This window comes from Schistocerca piceifrons, chromosome 2, assembly GCF_021461385.2.
Source record: "Schistocerca piceifrons isolate TAMUIC-IGC-003096 chromosome 2, iqSchPice1.1, whole genome shotgun sequence".
NCBI lineage: Eukaryota > Metazoa > Arthropoda > Insecta > Orthoptera > Acrididae > Schistocerca > Schistocerca piceifrons.
Genome location: NC_060139.1, coordinates 332678956 through 332702977, shown reverse-complemented (window position 1 = coordinate 332702977; position 24022 = coordinate 332678956). Strand labels below are relative to the sequence as shown.

At 44.6% G+C, this 24022-nt stretch overlaps 1 protein-coding gene across 1 annotated transcript in view; it reads left to right on the top strand.

Moving 5' to 3' along the window:
- Window positions 1-24022, top strand: part of LOC124777110 (calcium permeable stress-gated cation channel 1) — a 161358-nt gene that overhangs the window by 107220 nt on the left and 30116 nt on the right. The window contains exon 10 of the mRNA XM_047252395.1: window positions 17602-17861. Within this exon, the coding sequence (XP_047108351.1) occupies window positions 17602-17861 (260 nt within the window). The remainder of the gene's footprint in view (window positions 1-17601; window positions 17862-24022) is intronic.

Here is a 24022-nt window from a genome sequence, read left to right as displayed (position 1 = left end):
AATCTGTCTATGGATCATCTAGAGGAATCTTCACTAACCCCCCTTCAGATCCACGGATGACATCTTCATGCTCTGGATTGCAGGTGAGGACACCTTCTCCCTCATTCACTTCATCTGATCCTCCTCAGCTCAACAAACCACCTTCCTCAATGTTGGCCCCATCTCAAAGATTGCTATGTCACTACCTCTGTCTATATCAAACCTACCAAACACCAGCAGTGCCTCCACTTCAACAGCTGCTACACATTCGATATCAAGAAGTCCCCTCCATACAGCCTAGCCACAAATGGCTGTTGCATCTGTAGTGATGATCAGTCCTTGTCCAAATATACAAAAGGTCACACTGAAGCTTTCACAGACCGAAATTACCCTCCCAACCACATACACAGACCGACCTCCCATGCTTTCTCTCTCCAGTCCCACCATCTGACCACAAAGGAGTATTCCCCTCGTGACTCAGTACCACCCACGACTGGACCAACTGAATCACCAGGGTTTGGATTACCTCTTGTCATGCCCTGAAATGAGGAATATCCTACCCAATATCCTTCCCACCCCTCCCACAGTGATATTTTGCCATCCACTGAACCTTCACAATATCCTCATCAGTCCTTACACCACCTTGTAATAGACCTAGATGCAAGCCCTGTCTAATACGCTTTCCCATGACCATCTACTACAGCCTTGTCACAAACATCAACTGTCTCATCAAAGACAGGGTTACCTCTTACAGTAGTCAAATGATCTACATGCTAAGCTATAACCACTGCGCTGCATTCTGCATGGGCATGACAACCAACAAGCTGGCTGTCTACAGGAATGAATAGCCACACAAAAACTGGCCAATAGACATCTGGTTCACGTAGTTGCTGAGTATGCTACCCAACACATGGTTCTTCACTTCATGACTGCTTCACAGTCTGTGTTATCTGGAACCTTCCTACCAACACCATCTTTCTGAATTGCACCGATGAGAACTCTCCATGCAATATATCCTAATTTCCCATAACCCCCACATGGCTTCAATCTTTGTTACACCCTGTCCTTCTCAAAAGCTCACTTGTTTAGCAGTGTTTTTGTTGTGCCTGTCTGCTACTCCTCTCCTCTGCATGGTGTGTATCAATCTATCCTTTTCATAATATTGTCTTCATAACATAATGTGAAGATGGTTTTCCACCTTGCATGCAAAACTGGGGAGAGGCTTGGCTACACAAAAGATTCCTCAGGACTAAGAACACCTGGTGTATGCGGCATTACGTGTAATGTGGCCACCAAAACATCAGCCAAATGCAGCCCTACATTTTGAATGGATTGTTTAAGTTCAGAAGAATGCAAAATCCCGAAGATTGGCTAAAATTTAGACGCGCGAAATTTGGCACGGACTTGAATGCGAGATGCCTTTAATATGTTCCACAACGAAACATTGTCTCGAAATTTGGTAGAAAATCCGAAGAAATTCTGGTCGTATGTAAAGTACACAAGCGGCAAGACGCAGTCAATACCTTCGCTGCGCAGTGCCGATGGCACTGTTACTGACGACTGTGCTGCTAAAGCGGAGTTATTGAACGCAGTTTTCCGAAATCCCTTAAACAGGGAAGACGAATGGAATATTCCAGAATTTGAAACACGAACAGCTGCTAGCATGAGTTTCTTAGAAGTAGATACCTTAGGGGGTTACGAAGCAACTCAAATCGCTTTATACGGGCAAGTCTTCAGGTCCAGATTGTATACCGCTTATGTTCCTTTCAGACTACGCTGATACAATAGCTCCCTACTTAGCAATCGTATACAACCGCTCGCTCACCGATAGATCTGTACCTACAGATTGGAAAATTGTGCAGGTCGCACCAGTGTTTAAGAAGGGTAGTAGGAGTAATCTATCGAACTACAGACCTATATCATTGATGTCGGTTTGCAGTAGGGTTTTGGAGCATATACTGTATTCAGACATTATGAATCACCTCGAAGGGAATGATCTATTGATACGTAATCAGCATGGCTTCAGAAAACATCATTCTTGTGCAACGCAGCTTGATCTTTATTCGCACAAAGTAACGGCCGCTATTGACAGGGGATCTCAAGTTGATTCCGTATTTCTAGATTTCCGGAAAGCTTTTGACACCGTTCCTCACAAGCGACTTCTAATCAAGCTGCGGGCCTATGGGGTATCGTCTCAGTTGTGCGACTGGATTCATGATTTCCTGTCAGGAAGGTCGCAGTTCGTAGTAATAGACGGCAAATCATCGAGTAAAATTGAAGTGATATCAGGTGTTCCCCAGGGAAACGTCCTGGGACCTCTGCTGTTCCTGATCTATATAAATGACCTGGGTGACAATCTGAGCAGTTCTCTTAGGTTGTTCGCAGATGATGCTGTAATTTACCGTCTAGTAAGGTCATCCGAAGACCAGTATCAGTTGCAAAGTGATTTAGAAAAGATTGCTGGATGGTGTGGCAGGTGGCAGTTGACGCTAAATAACGAAAAGTGTGAGGTGATCCACATGAGTTCCAAAAGAAATACGTTGGAATTAGATTACTTGATAAATAGTACAATTCTCAAGGCTGTCAATTCAACTAAGTATCTGGGTGTTAAAATTACGAACAACTTAAGTTGGAAAGACCACATAGATAATATTGTGGGGAAGGCAAGCCAAAGGTTGCATTTCATTGGCAGGACACTTAGAAGATGCAACAAGTCCACTAGAGAGACAGCTTATACTACACTCATTCGCCCTCTGTTAGAATATTGCTGCGTGTTGTGGGATCCTTACCGGGTGGGATTGACGGAGGACATCGAAAGGGTGCAAAAAAGGGCAGCTTGTTTTGTATTATCACTTAATAGGGTAGAGAGTGTGGCAGATATGATACGCGAGTTGGGATGGAAGTCATTAAAGCAAAGACGTTTTTTGTTGCGGCGAGATCTATTTACGAAATTTCAGTCACCAACTTTCTCTTCCAAATGCGAAAATATTTTGTTGAGCCCAACCTACATAGGTAGGAATGATCATCAAAATAAAATAAGACAAATCAGAGCTCGAACAGAAAGGTTTAGGTGTTCGTTTTTCCCGCACGCTGTTCGGGCGTGGAATGGTAAAGAGATAGTGCGATAGTGGTTCGATGAACCCTCTGCCAAGCACTTAAATGTGAATTGCAGAGTAATCATGTAGATGTAGATAGACATGAGAAAGAGCCACCTCAGGTGCACAGACAAGATGACAGTAGTGTAACATAGCACATTTGAAGAACACTTGTATGACTTCAGAGAAAGAAATGTGCTGTTACTCTGAGTGTTTGGGTTTCTGTAATCAAGGAAGTTGTGGAAATAAGAGTGCATGAAACTCTGAACAGACAGGTCCACATGGGACGTCATATTATCAAACATTTGTGAGGAGTGGAGCACCGCCAATGGCCAGGATTAACTAATGAAACTGTGACTGTATGCATAGTCACTTCTACACCAGCTCTATCCCCACCACTTGGGATTCTCACTTCTGAGCTCTCTTCATTAGCCTATCTGGTGTGATTCTGAGAGATGTAACATGAAACGGATAAACAGCAGCAGCTGCTGCAAGACATACACTTTGCCAGAAAATGATAATTAGGAAACTGACTCAAGACATCACTCCAGATTGATGTTACTTGCCTGATTTGCGAAAATGAATTCATCAGTGTAGTTTGCCAAGAAAGCCTGCACTTGCAACTTAGTGTTTGCAGTATCTTAACCATATAAAAAGGATCCTCCTAAAACTGGAGTCTTACTCATCAGTACTATTTCTAAAGCACAGAAGAATGAACTGCTTTGATTTCATTTTTTAAAACCAAGGATTGATAAAAGTTTGAGGCTATTGCAGTGTCACATTAACTCCTGTCCGGAGAAAACCCTGGAATGTGTAATAAAGTGCCTTCTCTATCTTGATAGATCACCAGCTGCTCTGTCTGAATTTTCGAAATTTCATTCCATTCTTGTTAACCACACATTACCAGAAGTGTGTGAAAGTGTCTGCACCGCCACCTGGAGGCAAAGTAGTTCATTCAAACAGAATGAATAGGGACATTTATTTCCAGTATACTGTATAGATATTGTATCAGTAATATTTTGTCAGTAGCTTTGTGACTGGTGTCTTACAGGCTTCTGTTTTTGACTGTTTATGCTCTCAGTATCAGTAGTGCACAAACTATGATGATGATGAACCATGTCCATGTTTGTGGACAATATTGTAATCAGTTTCTTCATTTTCAGGCTTAAGATAGGCTGGTGTGTGGTTCAACAGGCACAATAAACAGTTCAGAAACTGGATAAGTGCACAGAAACCACTAAATGTAGATTCTCTTTAAAGAAGGCTATGGATTTTATTCAGTCTGACCTCCTTCGCTCCCCCTTCCTGCCCCCTCCCCCATAATCTACCTTCCAGAACTGTAGATGAAGAATATCATTTATAATAAAAAGAAAAAGGAATTGAGCTCTCTTGGGCTTCTGTTCAGTGACAAATTGGGCTTACAAATCTGAAGATAAAGTCAGTCATAGCTGTAAACTAGCAGGTGTTGACAGATGTGAAAATTACCGAACTATCAGTTTAATAAGTCACAGCTGCAAAATACTAACGCGAATTCTTTACAGACGAATGGAAAAACTAGTAGAAGCGGACCTCGGGGAAGATCAGTTTGGATTCCGTAGAAATGTTGGAACATGTGAGGCAATACTAACCTTACGACTTATCTTAGAAGAAAGATTAAGAAAAGGCAAACCTACGTTTCTAGCATTTATAGACTTAGAGAAAGCTTTTGACAATGTTAACTGGAATACTCTCTTTCAAATTCTGAAGGTGGCAGGGGTAAAATACAGGGAGTGAAAGGCTATTTACAATTTGTACAGAAACCAGATGGCAGTTATAAGAGTCGAGGGGCATGAAAGGGAAGCAGCGGTTGGGAAGGGAGTGAGACAGGGTTGTAGCCTATCCCCGATGTTATTCAATCTGTATATTGAGCAAGCAGTAAAGGAAACAAAAGAAAAGTTCAGAGTAGGTATTAAAATTCATGGAGAAGAAGTAAAAACTGAGGTTCGCCGATGACATTGTAATTCTGTCAGAGACAGCAAAGGACTTGGAAGAGCAGTTGAACGGAATGGACAGTGTCTTGAAAGGAGGATATAAGATGAACATCAACAAAAGCAAAACGAGGATAATGGAATGTAGTCAAATTAAATCGGGTGATGCTGAGGGGATTAGATTAGGTAATGAGACACTTAAAGTAGTAAAGGAGTTTTGCTATTTAGGGAGTAAAATAACTGATGATAGTCGATGTAGAGAGGATATAAAATGTAGACTAGCAATGGCAAGGAAATCGTTTCTGAAGAAGAGAAATTTGTTAACATTGAGTTTAGATTTAATTGTCAGGAAGTCGTTTCTGAAAGTATTTGTATGGAGTGTAGCCATGTATGGAAGTGAAACATGGACGATAACCAGTTTGGACAAGAAGAGAATAGAAGCTTTCGAAATGTGGTGCTACAGAAGAATGCTGAAGATAAGGTGGGTAGATCACGTAACTAATGAGGAGGTATTGAATAGGATTGGGGAGAAGAGAAGTTTGTGGCACAACTTGGCTAAAAGAAGGGATCGGTTGGTAGGACATGTTCTGAGGCATCAAGGGATCACAAATTTAGCATTGGAGGGCAGCGTGGAGGGTAAAAATCGTAGAGGGAGACCAAGAGATCAATACACTAAGCAGATTCAGAAGGATGTAGGTTGCAGTAGGTACTGGGAGATGAAGAAGCTTGCACAGGATAGAGTAGCATGGAGAGCTGCATCAAACCAGTTTCAGGACTGAAGACCACAACAACAACAGCTGTAAACTCTTGGGGTGTTCGTGGAGATAATACAGATCAAATATATTCCAATTCTGAATCCTTTAAGCATCCCCAGCTTAACAATTGATGTATACTTTTCGATCCAAGGTTTAGATTTAAAACAGTTACTTAATAAGTCCACTTCTATGTTTAGCATGAGGTTGATGAACCATCATTACTCTTTCTGCTTTTACTTTTTCAGTTTGTACCATCTACACTCCACCGTCATCTGCTGTTGGTCGGGCTGACATGATGCACCTGATCGTTCAGCTTCCCCCGCCGTTTTTATTGTTTGGCGACTTCAATGCCCATCATCCCCTCTGGGGCTCTCCTGCATCCTGTCAAAGAGGCTCACTCTTGGCGGATGTCTTCAACCATCTCAATCTTGTCTGCCTCAATACCGGCGCCCCGACTTTCCTCTCGGACTCTACTCATACCTACTCCCACTTGGACCTCTCAATCTGTTCTACCACTCTTGCCCGTCGGTTCGAGTGGTATGTCCTTTCTGACACCTATTTGAGCGACCATTTCCCCTGTGTCGTTTGTCTCCTGCACCACACCCCATCCCCACGTCCTTCGCGCTGGAACCTACTGAAAGCTGACTGGGGATTTTACTCCTCCCTGGCGACCTTTCCGGACCACGATTTTCTCAGTTGTGACAGTCAGGTCGAATACCTCACGGCTGTTATCATCAATGCTGCCGAACGTTCCATTCCTCGTACTACCTCTTCTTCACGTCGTGTATCCGTCCCCTGGTGGAACGAGGCTTGTAGGGATGCTATCCGTGCTCGACGACGTGCTTTACGCACCTTTCGCCGCTATCCTACGTTGGCAAATTGTATTGAATACAAACGACTCTGAGCGCAATGCCGTAGAGTCATCAAAGACAGCAAAAAAGCTTATTGGGCCTCTTTTACCAGCTCCTTTAACAGTTTTACTCCCTCTTCCGTCGTTTGGGGTGGCCTGCGCCGGCTGTCGGGCATTAAGGCCCACTCCTCGGTACCTGGCCTGACCTCAGGTAATAAGGTCCTTGTTGATCCTGTGGCTGTCTCCAAGCCTTTGGCCGCTTTTTCGCGGAGGTTTCAAGCTCTGCCCATTACCACCCTGCCTTCCTTCCCAGGAAAGAGGCAGAAGAGGCTCAGCGACCTTCCTTCCACTCGCTGAATCTGGAAACTTATAATGCCCCCTTTACTATGCGGGAACTCGAACGTGCGCTTGCACTGTCCCGATCCTCTGCTCCGGGGCCAGATGCCATTCACGTTCAGATGCTGGCACACCTTTCTCCGGCGGGCAAAAGCTTTCTTCTTCGTACCTACAATCGCGTCTGGACCGAAGGTCAGGTCCTCATGCGTTGACGTGACGCCGTCGTTGTTCCTATACCCAAACCCGGGAAGGATAGATACCTTCCTTCTAGTTACCGCCCCATTTCTCTTACAAGCTGTGTCTGTAAGGTGATGGGGCGCATGGTTAATGCTCGGTTAGTCTGGATTCTTGAATCTCAACGACTACTTACTAATGTCCAATGCGGCTTTCGTCGCCGCCGCTCCGCTGTTGACCACATTGTGACCTTGTCGACATTCATCATGAACAACTTTTTGCGAAGGCGCCAAACGGTAGCAGTGTTCTTCGACTTGGAGAAGGCTTATGATACCTGTTGGAGATGAGGTATCCTCCGCACTATGCACAGGTGGGGCCTATGCAGTCGCCTGCCCCTTTTTATTGATTCCTTTTTAACGGATCGAAAGTTTAGGGTACATGTGGGTTCCGTATTGTCCGACGTCTTCCTCCAGGAGAACGGAGTGCCTCAGGGCTCCGTCTTGAGCGTAGCCCTTTTTGCTATCGCTATCAATCCAATTATGGATTGTATTCCACCTAATGTCTCAGGCTCTCTCTTTGTTGATGACTTCGCGATCTACTGCAGTGCCCAGAGAACATGCCTCCTGGAGCGCTGCCTTCAGCGTTGTCTAGACAGCCTCTACTCATGGAGCGTGGCAAATGGCTTCCGGTTCTCTGAAGAGAAGACGGTTTGTATTAACTTTTGGCGATATAAAGCGTTCCTTCCGCCATCCTTACATCTCGGTCCCGTTGTTCTCCCATTCGTGGAAACAACTAAGTTTCTAGGGCTCACGTTGGACAGGAAACTGTGTTGGTCTCCACATGTCTCTTATTTGGCAGCCTGTTGTACTCGTTCCCTTAATGTCCTCAGAGTTCTTAGCGGTTCATCTTGGGGAGCGGATCACACTGTCCTGCTTCGCTTGTATCAGTCCATTGTCCGATTGAAGCTGGATTATGGGAGCTTCGTCTACTCGTCCGCTCGGCCATCCCTCTTACGCCGGCTCAACTCCATCCTCCATCGGGGGATACATCTTGCGACCGGAGCCTTCTACACTAGTCCTGTCGAGAGTCTTTATGCTGAAGCTGCCGAATTACCATTGACCTACCGGCGCGACGTACTGCTGTGTTGGTATGCCTGCCGGCTGTTGTCTATGCCCGACCACCCCTCTTACCAGTCCTTCTTCGCCGATTCTCTCGACTGTCAGTACGGGTTGTATGTGTCTGCCCTGCTGCCCCCCGGAGTCCGCTTCCGTCGCCTGCTTCGACAATTGGATTTTGCCCTCCCTACCACCTTCAGAGAGGGTGAGAGCCCGACACCACCTTGGCTCCAGGCTCCAGTTCATATTTATCTCGACCTCAGCTCACTCCCGAAGGAGGGTACTCCGGCTGCAGTGTATTGCTCACAGTTTGTCGAACTTCGTGATCGACTTGCCGGTCACACCTTTATTTACACTGATGGCTCCAAAACTGACGATGGTGTCGGCTGTGCCTTTGTTGTCGGGGCCGCCACCTTTAAATACCGGCTCCTCGACCAATGTTCGAGCTTTACGGCCAAGCTTTTTGCTCTCCATCAGGCCGTTCAGTATGCCTGCCGCCACCGCCATTCATCGTATGTACTTTGCTCTGACTCACTCAGTGCTCTTCAGAGCCTTGGAGCTCCCTATCCGGTCCATCCCTTGATTCAACGGATACAGCAGTCCCTTCATTCTTTCGCTGATAATGGTGGTTCTTTCAGCTTTCTGTGGGTTCCCGGACACGTAGGAGTGCCTGGGAATGAGGCTGCGGATGCTGCAGCCAAGGCTGCAGTCCTCCTGCCTCGGCCAGCCTCCCATTGTGTCCTGTCATCTGACGTTCATGGGGATGTATGTAAGAGGCTTGTGTCGTTGTGGTGGGATGCTTGGTCATCCCTCCAAGGAAACAAGCTCCGGGCAGTAAAACCGCTCCCAACTGCTTGGACAACCTCCTCCCGACCATCTCGGCGAGAGGAGGTCCTTCTGACCAGGTTGCGGATTGGGCATTGCCGGTTTAGCCACCGCTACCTGCTCTCCGGTGACCCAGCCCCGCAGTGCCCTTGTGGTCAGGCATTAACAGTGCGCCATGTTTTATTGTCGTGTCCCCGTTTTAGTCAATTTCGTGTTGTCCTGTCCCTGCCATCTACTTTACCAGATGTTTTAGCTGATGACGCTCGAGCAGCTGTCCGCATTCTGCGTTTTATAACTTTAACTGGTTTGTCCAATGACATCAAACCTTTTTACTTATTTTATCCGCATCTTTGTCAGGTCCTTCTGGTGTCCCCCCCATCCCCTTGAGTTTTACTAGATTCCATGTGCTCTAACAACAGTGACTGGGCGCTAATGACCTCAGCAGTTGAGCGCCCTTAAACCCCATCAAAAAAAAAAAAGAACCATCATTTGGCATGCTTTGGAGATTTCTGATGATGTTGCATATACAATAGCTTGTCTCTCCCATAATTACTTCTGTTCACAAGCAGTGAGGCCATTCAGGGGATACATGCAAGGTATGATGATGAAGCACTTCATGCAGCTTCAGTGAGTACACCGATGTATACCCCACTGAGGGTCCAGGGGTTAGAATAGGCCAGACGTATTCTTGCCTGTCATAAGAGGTGACTAAAAGGAGTCTCACATGTTTCGGCCTTTATGTGATGGTCCACTGTAGGGTTTGACCTCCATTTTTCAAAATTTTCCTGAAGAATGAGCCAATTTGAGGAAGGGTACCTTACATGGTAATCATTTCCATTATGCATTGAGATCTTTACCCCACTTTCTCATCGTCACATTGCAGTCCGCCCATCCTCCATCTCTTGGACGAGGACACTTTCCTGGGTGCATTTTCCACCATGCACTACACAGTGTCGCTTTCTGTGCCAACAATGACCATGGACTTCTTAGCACCTCATATCCAGCACAGTAGGCAGTACATTGTGGTGTAGCCACCATGTACCCTGTTGGTTGTAGCCCCCTGACAACACAGAGATCTCTCTGCTGAACACAGGGATCACTCTGCTGATGCCTGTCACCATGGGGAATCTGGACTCCAGGCAATGTGATCCTGCCAGGTGGCCTTTGCTGTGGCTGGGTGGCACCCATGGGGAGGGCCCATGCTCAGATTGGGTGGCATCAGGGCGATGACACGCCGTAAAGCGTAGTATGTCATCTGTTGCTAGTGGTCACCGCCAGCAGTCTATAAGCGGCAAAGTCTAACTTTAATGCTAAGAAATAGGACCCCCAAGTCATTCCCCTCCCTGACCACACCATGGGAGGAATGCCAGGCTAAGGATGGCAGTGAAGCTTATTCGCCCCAGTACCTCGTATGTACAAGAGTTGATGGGGAATCTTTCATGTCCATGAAGCCTCCATTTTTTCTGGAGCATTTAGAGGACATGTTTGGGGAGGTGGAGGGCTTGTCCAAAACATGTTCTCGGTCAGTTGTGATAAAAAACAGCATCCTGTACGCAATCATGGGCATTACTTGCTTGTGGCAAGTTGGGGGATGTTTCTGTTACTATCACGCCTCATAAGAGCCTAAATATGGTCCAGGGTATTGTATTCCACAAGAACCTTCTTTTGCAGTCTTAAGATGAGCTGTGCACCAATTTAAAGTGGTCAGGTGTTCATTTCATCCGGCATGTCCATCAGGGTCCGAGGGATAACCAGGTTGCCACCGGTGCCTTCATCATGGCCTCCAAAGGTGACACATTGCCTGAGAAGGTCAAGATGATGATATACCACCCTGACGCCAAGCCATATATCCCTCCCCGATATGGTGCCTTAAGTGCTGGAGGTTCAACAATATGTCTTCCGCCACTGTACTTCCAGCCCCAACTGTCGATATTGTGGACGTCCAGCACATCCCTTGCTCGCCAGACTGCATAATTTTTACAGAAAGAGAGGAGAATCATGGATATAAGACCCTGGACAGACTGCCCTACACTGAGGCTAAGAGGAAATTTGCACAGCTCATCTTGAGACTGCAAAAGAAGGTTCTTGTGGAATACAATACCCTGGACCATATTTAGGCTCTTATGAGGCGTGATAGTAACAGAAACATCCCCCAACTTGCCACAAGCAAGTAATGCCCATGATTGGGTACAGGATGCTGTTTTTTATCACAACTGACCGAGAGCGTGTTTTGGACAAGCCCTCCACCTCCGCCCCATCAGTTCCTCGAATTCCTGTCGCCTCTCAGAACTGGGATACTACACCTGTCCCCTTGATGGTGGGTGGGGGGGGGGGGGGGGGGGGGACACTTCGGTCCCTGTTGCCCTCGCACCACGTACTTCAGGAGCAACACCCCCGAACCATCGAGGATTTCTGTCCCCACTTCTGAGCTGGAGAAGTGTAAGGCTTCTTTGGCCCTTCTTGCTAAGAAGGGCTCCCTCGGGGTCGCTCCCTTCCCTGGTTTCTGCTAGTGGGAAAGATCGCACCCGCTAGTGGCTGAAGAGCCCAAAAGCAGCTGGTCGTAAGGCTTCACACTCGTCCTCAGTCCCACAGACTGATTCAGTGAAGTCCTCCCAGCCAGGGAAACCCAAGGAACAGTGCCAGAAATCGAAAAAGAAGACCCCTAAAAACTAGGAACATGTGGTGGCACCCACACCACTGCTACCTACAAGCTCTGCATGTGAGGATGTGGTGGAGATTCTGGCAGCCACTGAGGACTTGGATCTCGCCGGACCCTCAGACACTGTGGGTATAGACTGCTCAGGCAAAAAGTCAGTGGCAGCAGATGACCCTGAGGTGAAGACTGCCTCATTGAATGTTCCATGCCTTCCCAGTCTCATGACGACGTCATCCTCCAGTGGAACTGCGGCGGCTTTCTCCACTGCCTGGCTGAGCTACGGCAACTGTTAAGATTTACACCTGCTTTCTGCATTACCCTCCACGAAACCCGGTTCCCGGCAATGTGGACCCCTGCCCTCCGCGGCTTTATGGGGTATTACAGGAACCATAGCGACTATAATCTAGTGTCAGGTGGTATTTGCGTTTATGTCCTAAACTCAGTATGTAGTGAAATTGTGCCCTTTCAAACCCATCTTGAAGCTGTGGCTGTCAGAATAAGGATGATGCAGGAAACAAGTCTGCAGTGTATATATTCCTCCAGATGGTGCAGTATCCCTGAATGTATTAACTGCAGTGATTGGTCAACATCCTAAATCTTTCCTACTGTTGGGAGATTTTAATGCCCATAACCCCTTCTGGGGTGGCACAGTTGCACTGTTCTTATTGGCAGAGACAGAAATGTCGAAACTTTACTCTCTGTTCGACCGCTACCTCTTAAATACTGGGGCCTCCACATATTTCAGTGTGGCTCAAGGTAGTTACTCAGCCATTGACTTATCAATTTGCAGCTCAGAACTTATCCCATTTATCCACTGGAGAGCACATGACGACCTGTGTGGTAGTAACCTCTTCCCCATCTTCCTGTCACTGCTGCGGCATCAGGCCCACAGACACCTGCCCAGATGGGCTTTAAACAAGGCAGACTGGGAAACTTTCACCTCTGATTTCACCATTGATTCTTCCCCACATGGTAACATCAATGTGATGGTTGAGCAGGTGACTACCACAATCATTTCTGTGGCAGAAAATGCAATCCCTCACTCTTCAGGGTGCCCTGGTGATAGTCCCATGCTGGTTGCCAGAAGTCACTGAGGCAATTACAGAGCATCAGGGAGCTCTACAGCAACATAAGCGACACCCTTCCCTAGAGCATCTGGTAGCCTTTAAGCAGCTTTGTGCCTGTGTACACCAGCTTATAAAACGGCGGAAACAGAGTTGGGAGCGGTACGTCTCGACCATTGAGCGCCATTCGTCACCTTCACAAGTTTGGACGTAGATCAGACATCTTTTTGGGTACCGGACCAACAGGTGTCCCCCTACTTATACCTCCCGAGGACCCCCTACTTATACCTCCCGAGGAGATCACGAATGTAAAATTAGAGAGATTCGAGTGCGCATGGAGGCTTTCAGACAGTCGTTCTTCCCGTGAACCATATGCGACCGGAACAGAAAAGGGAGGTAATGACAGTGGCACATAAAGTGCCCTCCGCCACACACCGTTGGGTGGCTTGCGGAGTATCAATGTAGATGTAGATGTAGGTGTAGGTGTAGGTGTCCCTGGAGTTACCATCAATGGCATGCTATGTACCGATGCAAATGCGATTGCCGAGCTCTTTCCTGGGCACTAGGCCTGAGCCGCTGCATCGGAGAACTACCCTCCAGCCTTTCGCACCCTCAAACAGCGGATGGAAAGGAAAGTCCTCTCATTCACTACACACCACAGTGACCGTATAACACCACATTTGCAGAGTGGGAGCTCCTCAGTGCACTTTCACATTGCCCCGACATGGCTCCTGGGCTGGATCTGATCCACAGTCAGATGATTAAACATCTCTCGTCTAACTAAAAGCGCCATCTCCTCATCTTGTTCAACCGGATCCGGTGAGATGGTAGTTTTCCATCGCAATGGTGGGAGAGAACCATCATTCTGGTGCTCAAACCCGGTAAAAACCTGCTTGATGTGGATAGCTATTGGCCCATCAACCTCACCAACGTTGTTTGTAAGCTGGTGGAATGTATGGTGTGTTGGCAGTTGGGTTGGGTCCTGAAGTCATGTGGCCTACTGGCTCCATGTCATGGCGGTTTCCGCCAGGGGCGCTCTACCACTGATAATCTTGTGTCCTTCAAGTCTGCCATCTGAACAGCCTTTTCCAGACGCCAACACTTTTGTTGCCATCTTTCTTGATCATACACAAAGTGTATGACACCACCTGGCAACATCATATCCTTGCAACATTGTACCGGTGGGGGCTCCGAGGCCCCTCCCGATTTTTATCCAGAATTTCCTGTCGCTCCGTACTTTCCATGTACAAGTTGGTGCCTCCCATAGTTCCCCCCTTATCTAGGAGAATGCGGTCCTGCAGAGCTTTGTATTGAGTGTATCACTATTTTTAGTGGCCATTAATGGTCTAGCAGCAGCTGTAGAGCCGTCCGTCTCACCCTCTTTGTATGCAGATTACTTCTGCATTTTGTACTGCTCCACCAGTACTGGTGTTGCTGAACGGCGCCTACAGGGAGCCATCCACAAGATGCAATAATGGGCTCTCGCCTATGGCTTCCAGTTTTTGGCCATCATGACGATCCACTCACTGTAACGGAGACTTATCGATTCTTAGGATTGGTTTTCGATGCCCAATTGACTTGGCTACCTCACCTTTGTCAGCTTAAGTGGAAGTGCTGGTGGCAGCACCTCAATGACCTCCACTGCCTGAACAACACAGAGTGGGGTGCAGTTCGCTCTACTCTGCTGCAGCTCTACAAAGCCCTTGTTCAATCCTGCCTTGACTATGGGAGTCTGGTTTATGGTTCGGCGGCACTCTCATCGTTGTGTGTACTCGACTCAGTGCACCACTGTGGCATTTGCCTAGCGACGGGAGCTTATAGAATGAGTCTGTTGATCAGAGTCCCTCTATTGCATTTCCGATGTGCACAACTGTTCGCCAGTTACGTTGCACACATTCATAGTTCTCCTGCGCAACCGAATTACTGTCTCCTTTTTCCACTTGCGGCAGTTCATCTTCCGCATCGGCTGCCCATGTCGGGGCTAACGATTGCGGTTCATGTGCAATCCCTTCTGTCTGAACCGGAGTCCTTCCCTTTACCACATCCCATCCAGGTCCGTCCTCATACACCTCCATGGTGTATAGTTAGGCTGCAGATTCATCTGGACCTTTTGCATGACCATAAGAACTCAGTTACTCCTGCCCCTCTCCGCTGTCGTTTCCTCTAGATTCTTGACATGTTCCAGGGCCCTGAAGTGGTTTACACTGACGTCTTGATGGCTGATGGTCATGTTGGCTTCACCTACATCCACAGATGCCATTTTGAACAGCATTCCTTGCCCAATGGCTGCAGTGTATTCACTGCAGAGCTGGTGGCCATATTTCGTGCACTTCAGTATACCCGTTAATGCCGTGAGGAATCGTTTCTTCTGTGTACTGACTCCTTGAGCAGCCTACAAGCTGTCGACCAGTGCTATCCTTGCCATCCTTTGGTGACGTCCATCCAGGAGTCCATTTATGCCCTGGACCGGCCCCATCGTTCAGTGGTATTTGTGTGGATCCCAGGCAACAAACATGCCGACAGGCTGGCCAAACAGGCTATGCGGAAACTGCTTCTGGAGATGGGCATCTCTGAACCTGACTTGCGTTCTGTCTTACGCCATAGGGTTTTTCAGCTTTGGGAGACTGAATGGCATAACAGTACACACAACAAACTGTGTGTCATTAAGGAGACTACAAATGTCCTGAGCCGGCTCTGCATTGGCCACGCTTGGGCGACCCACGGTTACCTCCTGCGCCGTGAAGACCTGCCTGAGTGTCGGTGCGGCACCCAGTTGACAGTGGCCCATATTCTGGTGCACTGGCCCACTTTGACTGCCCAGCGACTAAGTCGTGGGTTACGGGACTTGGTGCCGCTAATTTTATCTGATGACGCCTCGTCGGCTGATGTAGTTTTATGTTTTATTCTTGAGGGTGGGTTTTATCATTGGATCTAAATTTAAGAACATGTCCTTTGTCCCTCTGTATTAATGTGTTGCAGAATGGCTGGCTTCTCCTTTTTTATTCTCGTGGTCAGCCAGCCATGGTAATCTGCTTTGCTGTTTTAATCTCTTCATCCTGTTTCTTGCATTTCTGTGATTTTCTTGTCCCCTTTTGTCCATTTACGTGTGGTGTTGCCCTTCATTGTTCTTGTGAGTTTCCCTTCCATTCCGCTTTGAGTTGTCAGTCTCATTTGTTTTATTCTCACACTTGTGGCATTTTTTTATTTGGAACAAGGGACTGATGATGACCTTGTAGTTTGGTCCCTTTCCCCCTCTTTTAATCCAACCAACCAACACTTACTTATAGTGCATTTAGACTAAGTTGAGACTTTCAACAGTTCAGTGTGAGGCAAGTGCAGGGAAGCATGATTGCAAGTGTGTGCTGAGCGTGCTGCTGGTGGCGATAATGCTATGCCTATCTTAAGTAGCAGTTGTTAGCTGGCTGCCTGGCAAACGTACTTTGGTGGCAAAGAAATGACACTACTGAACAGTGCAGTTAAATCCCTGAAACTTTCATACATAACAATATTATGGAAGGAAAGTTGCTACACACCATATAGCAGAAATGTTGAGTCGTAGATAGGCACAACAAAAAGATTGTCACAAATAAGCTTTCAGTCAGCAAGACCTCCTTCAAAAACAGACACGTATGCATGCACGCTCTCGTGCAGACACATAAACACTACTCTCCCACACAACTACTCTCTCTCTCTCTCTCTCTCTCTCTCTCTCTCTCTCTCTCTCTCTCTCTGGCAGCTGAAGCCACACTCTTATTTGTGACAGTGTTTTTGTTGCGCCTATCTGCGACTCAGCCTCTTTGCTATATGGTGAGTAGCAACTTTCCTTCTATAATGATGTTACATTCCATCCTGGATTTTCCATTGTTTTAAACTTTCATACATATTCAATAAGTGGAGCAACCTCGCTGTCCTCTTCCTCAGACCTGGATCTGATATTGGAGCTGACCAAAATAGCCATCCCTTCAATCAGTTCTTGTAGCAATCCTGCCTGAATCCATGCATTCTCAACTACCTTCTTGGTATGGTTGACTAATAGAGACCAGTCCTGTAGGGTAATATTTGCAATGGCTTCTTTTGTCAGCATTTGAGTCTCACTGAGCATAAACTTCTTGCTGCTTCTTGCCACATCACCTTCCAACTGCGCGCGTGCGCGCACACACACACACACACACACACACACACACACACACACACACACACACACACACACACACACACACACGCGCTCAGTAAGTGAATCTTGTACAACTACATCATTGATTTATTATTATTTCTGCTTCAGAACATGTCTTGTAGCAGCAAAATCGTAGTTTCTATATTTGTTCAATTTTTTTTATGGCTTCCAAGCCATTCCCTTTCATTTTGCCTTTACTTACTCATGGAAGAAGGAATTTAAATCCTGTAAACGTTTCCCGAACTTTCTGATGTCATGTGCTGTACTTATACATTATATATAATTAGATACTAAGATTACCATATCGTCTTAATATATACCAAATTAAATGGACAAAATACCCTTGCCGTACTAGATACTTTTTGTGAAACATCTTCCTGTTAGCATTCACTCTGAAAGACCACACATATATTTGTCATTAATTGTTGTTTCGTGTCTCAAATTATCTGTTTAGGGCTAAATTTGTAGTAACATATGTTTACATATCCAGCCTTTTGTGTCATTTGTAACAGTTCTCTCTTCACGGTTCCACTATTTTAAGTTGATTTATTTTGTTGTAACCTAACAGGTTATGGAAACATTTTTGTATTCGCATGTGTAACTGTCTGCAGGTTGACGCACTGGAGTACTACACTGAAGAAGAGGCGAATTTAAGGGAAAAAGTAGATACAGAACGCAATGCAGCACTGAGAAGACCTGTCGGTGTAGCATTTGTCACACTGGCATCCACAGATGCTGCTCAGAAGGTCTTTGAAGAACACAAAGCTACATTACAGTGTGCTAGTAATCCTCCTCATTCAACTCTAAGCAAGCAACTGAGAATCAGCGAGTGGAGAGTTCAGTTCACGCCATCACCAAAAGATATTTTCTGGTATTCCTGAAATCTCCCTCTTTCCCTATGCTGGAACATCAGTCATATTTTGTGTTTGTTATAGTCGTGGCATTCAAAACTTGTTGCTTATTTTGGAAGTGCCATCTTCCCAAATTGTCGATGGGTGATTCCAAATTATGTTTATTTGTGCTGGAGTTGTCATTGCCATCATGACAAATTAGCAATACTTTTGAGTGTTAAAATTCATTTTATAATTGTGTGTGTGTGTGTGGGGGGGGGGGGGGGGGAGGGGGTATTCATTGGACAAATATATTTTACTGGAACTGACATGTGATTACATTTTCAAGCAATTTTGGTGCATAGATCCTGAGTAATCAGTACCCAGAACAAACACCTCTGGCCATAATAACGGCATTGATACGCCTGGGCATTGAGTCAAACAGAGCTTGGATGGCGTGTATAGGTACAGCTGCCCATGCAGCTTCAACACGATACCACAGTTCATTAAGAGTAGTGACTGGCGTATTGTGACGAGCCAGTTGCTCGGCCACCATTGACCAGACGTTTTCAGTTGGTGAGACATCTGGAGAATGTGCTGGGCAGGGCAGCAGTCGAACACTTTCTGTATACAGAAAGGCCCATACAGGACCTGCAACATGCGGTCGTGCATTATCCTGCTGAAGTGTAGGATTTCGCGGGGATCGAATGAAGGGTAGAGCCATGGGTCGTAACACATCTGAAATGTAACGTCCACTGTCCAAAGTGCTGTCAATGAGAACAAGAGGTGACAGAGACGTGTAACCAATGGCACCCCATACCATCACGCCGGGTGATATGCCAGTATGGCGATGACGAATACACACTTCCAATGTGTGTTCACTGCGATGTCACCAAACATGGATGCGACCATCATGATGCTGTAAACAGAACCTGGATTCATCTGAAAAAAATGTTTTGCCGTTCATGCACCCGGGTTCGTCATTGAGTACACCATCGCAGGCACTCCTGTCTGTGATGCAGCGTCAAGGTTAACCGCAGCCATGGTCTCTGAGCTGATAGTCCATGCTGCTGCAAACGTCGTCGAACTGTTCTTGCAGACGGTTGTTGTCTTGCAAACGTCCCCATCTGTTGACTCAGGGATCGAGACGTGGCTGCACGATCCGTTACAGCCATGCGAATGAGATGCCTGTCATCTCGACTGCTAGTGATACGAGGCCACTGGGATCCAGCACGGTGTTCTGTATTCCCCTCCTAAACCCACAAATTCCAAATTCTGCTAACAGTCATTGGATCTCGACCAATGCGAGCAGCAATGTCGCGATACGATTAACCGCAATCGCAATAGGCTACAATCGGACCTTTATCAAAGTCAGCAATGTGATGGTTCGCATTCCTCCTCCTTACATGAACATCACAACGTTTCACCAGGCAATGCCGGTCAACTGCTGTTTGTGTATGAGAAATCCGTTGGAAACTTTCCTCATGTCAGCACGTTGTAGGTGTCACCACCGGCGCCAACCTTGTGTGAATGAATGCTCTGAAAAGCTAATCATTTGCATATCACAGCAGCTTCTTCCTGTCTGTTAAATTTCGTGTCTGTAGCAAGTCATCTTCGTGGTGTAGCAACTTTAATGGCCAGTAGTGTACATGTATTTTATTAAACATTGTAAATTAATTATGTTTCTGTTTGTCCCTGATACGTTGTCTCTTACTCACTGTCAGTGTTTTTTAAAATTTTTCCTGCCTAAATTAAATTCCTTGCACTTTGGTTAATAGACATGTATTTTTTGCATTACCAAGACACTTTAATTTTCTAAATACTCACCTGGTGCATGATATTGAATACAAGAACACAAATACAGGCCACATTGTGCCACAGGAATTAATTAATATTCATGCTATAAGAGCAATACTTCAGATTCTTAAGTATAAATGAAACAGTTTAGCAGTAAAGTTTCTTCTAAACTTTACCCAACATGCGGGTGCTACCGTCAATTCCATATGACTCTGCTGGTACAATACTCATGCTGAATGTGTGGGAAAAAAGTTCTTACAGGCAGATTGAGCTAGAATCTGTTAGGATGTTAAAGATAGATGGCTGCCTAAATGGTTTCTTCTGTATGTTTGATACCAAACTCAGAATGAGAAAATATAAATTATTGACTTATTTAAAGTCAATAATTTACATTTTAAAATTTTGAGATAGCTCTGGAGCCCACAGTTCCAGACCATTATATCTTAAATGCCAAAAAGACATTGCAGAGATGTTCTCTTATGTACTGTGGTGAAGATGGTATACAGGTCCAGGCCTTACTCTTATTAACTGCAGTCTCCAGGCAAGGTTTCACAGTAATTAAGAAGCTAAAGTTGTCAATAAATGCATTATAGCGGTTTGATTTCTAATTGTACCTTGTTATTGGTTATCATTGTTTGTACTCGTATAATGCTTTTAGCCACCTCTTCTTATTTGTACCAAATAATAACTGCAGGTAGCACAATATCAACAATGTAAGAAAAGACATGTCAGGTTGCAGACAGGCACAATTAAGACACTCGCATATAGCTTTCAGCCTCAGCCTTCATCAGCAAGTCTCACACATGCACCATGCATTCATGTGTGTGCGTGCGTGCATGCTTGTTTTACTGATGAAGGGTGTAGCTAAAAGCTAAATGCGTGCATCCTTTTAATTGTGCCTTTCTGCAACTTGATGTGTCTTCTTATTTGTAACAACTTTTGTTTCTACATACCGTATTTACTCGAATCTAAGCCACACCTGAAAAATGAGACTCGAAATCAAAGAAAAAATATTTTCCCGAATCTAAGCCGCACCTGAAATTTGAGACTCGAAATTCAACGGGAGAGGAGAATTATATGCCGCATCTCCAAATCGAAACAAAGTTGGTCCACTGTAATATGAGACACAATTTAGGTCGAATGACGATACAGCTGCAGTAGTTTGGTTCGAATCGTAAGTTAGCAGTTAAGCTTTACCAGGTAGCCATTGCTATGCGTCAGGCGCTCCGTCCGTATTTATACGGGTACCCTTCCTTTTCCACGTGCTTCTTCTGGTTTGAATTGATAGCTTATTTTTCTTGATCTGATAAGCGCAGTTTTCTTTGTTAAAGGTGTTTACGTCACTCTAAGCTGAAAATGCGTTACTGTACTGTGTCATGCATTGTTTGTCGCATTCTGATAGTGCGTGTTTACGGCCTGTCGCCGCTCGCGGCTTGGCTTGCTTTTGTGCGCGCTACCGAAAACGAGGAATCGTCTCATTAGCGAAACAATGGCAAGAAACTGCTATTTGTTGTTACTTACACTGCTGCTTTCTTTGATAATGATCATCAAGAACCAAATAATAGGCTGCGTATGATAGAAGATGTTCAGAACGAGAGTTTAGCAAAAATTTTTCTCCGTTTGAAAATCTTTGCAGGCGCCTCTTTAGTACATTACATTCTACACAGAAATTGGTCATCTTAGATTTAAAAATCTAGTCAATTGCCGTGCTTCGTTTCTGACTGTATCACTATTAAGCATAAGAATAATGCGAATATAAACATGACACGATATTTATATTCTTCCGCGTTTGCTGTTGTCTCACTCTAGTTTCGTAGTTTATTAGGCAGACTGGATTTAAATGAGATAGCAGCAAACATGAAACAATACATGGCAAAATGTTTATATGCGTATTATTCTTATGGTGACGAGAATACTGCATGTGATTCACAATTTATAAAAGTTCCTGTTATAGCAACCATCTCTTCTCGCAGATAGGAAAAAAATCAGAACGTAGAGTTGGCCATATTGACAAACATCCCAAACAGTCTTGCCAGTCGGATTTTCGTAGTACATTGAAAATAGCTCGTCTTCCACCTTTTTTTAAAATTTATTTACTGACTCAGACGTTTTGGCGCCAGTATTTATCTTTGTGCCTACAAAACATGCCTGTGTAGCGCTACATATATTCGACGGCAGAAGTAAGTTGTGGCGGCACCCACCAACTTTTTTCAGAATTTCCGCTGGCTTTGCACTTGATTCTAAGCCGCAGGTGGTTTTTTGGATTACAAAAACCGGAAAAAAAGTGCGGCTTAGATTCGAGTAAATACGGTATCTATTAAATCCAAAATCATTTGTATCTGTGTCACAAATCTTAATATTTGTCTTACATTGCCATTTTTTTCCCTTCCTGTGGTTCAGTCCACTGTCAGCTTGAGTATTCATGCATGTCTTTGCAGATCTCTTATTGATGTGTCCCTTCGTCTGAAAACCCCCAAGTTGGAACCAAGTGCACATGAATGATTGCAAGAAATTTTTCATTTTTTTGTAGAATTGTGTATATGTGAAGGCATAAAATTGTGTTTAAATGATAACATGAGGAGTTGTGCAAATAGGCAGTTTTCAAAGAAAACATAAAAATGACTGTAATGAAACATAACGGTATTTGATTTTTTCCCCCAGTACTTAATCAAAAATATTATTAATCTGTAGGCGACAGTTAACTTGCATTGGTTTTATGACTTGTTCTAGATAATAGTAATTACTTCTCACAATTTGTTACCAAATGTTTTGAATTTAATTGAAATATTTTGTCAGGATAGCAAAAAAAAAAAAAAAAAAAAAAACTGAACTTGATAGGAAACGTTGGCTCTAGCCACAATGTGTGTGAGATTGTTGGAATATGAGTTGTCAGTGCCAGTAGTTCCAGGCCAAAGATAACATTTGGAGAACAAAACCAGTCAACAAACTGTGGAAGTCATGTGCAATGTAGTTTTGATTATTCGTCATATTCTACAGTGAAATGTCAAGGTTAAGACTTCATACAAACATTAATAGATCAGAGTTCAATGACAAGTATGTTTTGACAATGATGACAGTCGGATAGTGGTCCATTTGCAATCGCATTATCCCTGTACTCAGTTTCCACTTTTATAATGATGTTTCTGATGAATATTTTGTATTAGCCTTACTTTTGTTCTTTACAAGCCAAGCTGTTCTAAGTAACTGTTATTAAATGCTGAAATTAGAACATAGATATGTAATGTAGATTAATGTGATTCATTGTCCAGTAAATGTAATTTAATTGATTGGTGTATCTTCATCTTCAACATAATAAATTATACGTATATTATGTTCAACATGACACCATAAACCACTAAAAGGAAAGAAATAGAAATGTAGGGTGTCCACGGGATGGATGCCGAGAAATAGGTGCATGCTGAGACAGAGAGCAAAGGTACCAAGGAGCACGAGTATTATGTGCATAACTTGATATCAGCAAGTCCAAAAATAGACCAAACAATTCCATGACGCAAGCATATTTGTCGAATGTAATAACAAGAAAGGCTAACTAGTAAGGCTTTGAATAAACCAATAAAATGCAATGAACAGATTGAGCTTGGCATCAGTGCAGCATCTTCTTAATTCATGTCCATGGTGGTGCTAGCTTGGACTGGTTGGCATTCACATTGATAGTGTGACATAACAAGAAACAGGAAACAAAACGGAAATTGGTCACAAAACAAAATTAGTTTTCCCTCAGTCTCCCTACATATATAGTAAGAAACTAGAATCGTTGAATCTAAGGAACAAATTAACTGTCAAATGATAAATAATCCATAATACTTTATTTCTTAAATTATTATACTATAATTAATGGAACTTGCAGCCTCAGTATGTAAATGTAAATAATGTGAAGTTCATCAAGTGTCCTGACAGAAATTTTCAAAGAAAGTTATTGAAGATGTTTGTATGGTGAGTTAATATTCTTCAAAATAGGATCCTGCTGTATTCATGCACTTCTGCCAGTACTTTTCCCTGAAGTGGGGCTGGTGAGGCATCCTGTCAACATGCTTTTCTTGTCTCGTTTGTCCTGTATCAGTGTCATTTTGTGTGTGTTTCTTGTAAGCAACAAAAAAAAAAAAAATAGTAAAACTCTAGCAGACTGTTCAGTGGTACTATACTGCTTGACAGTTTGATGAATTTTGACTTTCAATGACAGTACTACCACAATTTCTCTTCAGGCACTATCAGTGCACTTCCAGCAGATGGCGGCAACTGAGTAGAATCTCCTAAATTATGTGGGATTCCTCATTTTTTTGTTGCACTTAGACTGCCCCACAATCTTTCTCATTGCCCAGATAATAAGTCCTGATATTTATTAGACTCGTCCTTTATAGCAAAAGTATAGTTCTCAGATTATGGC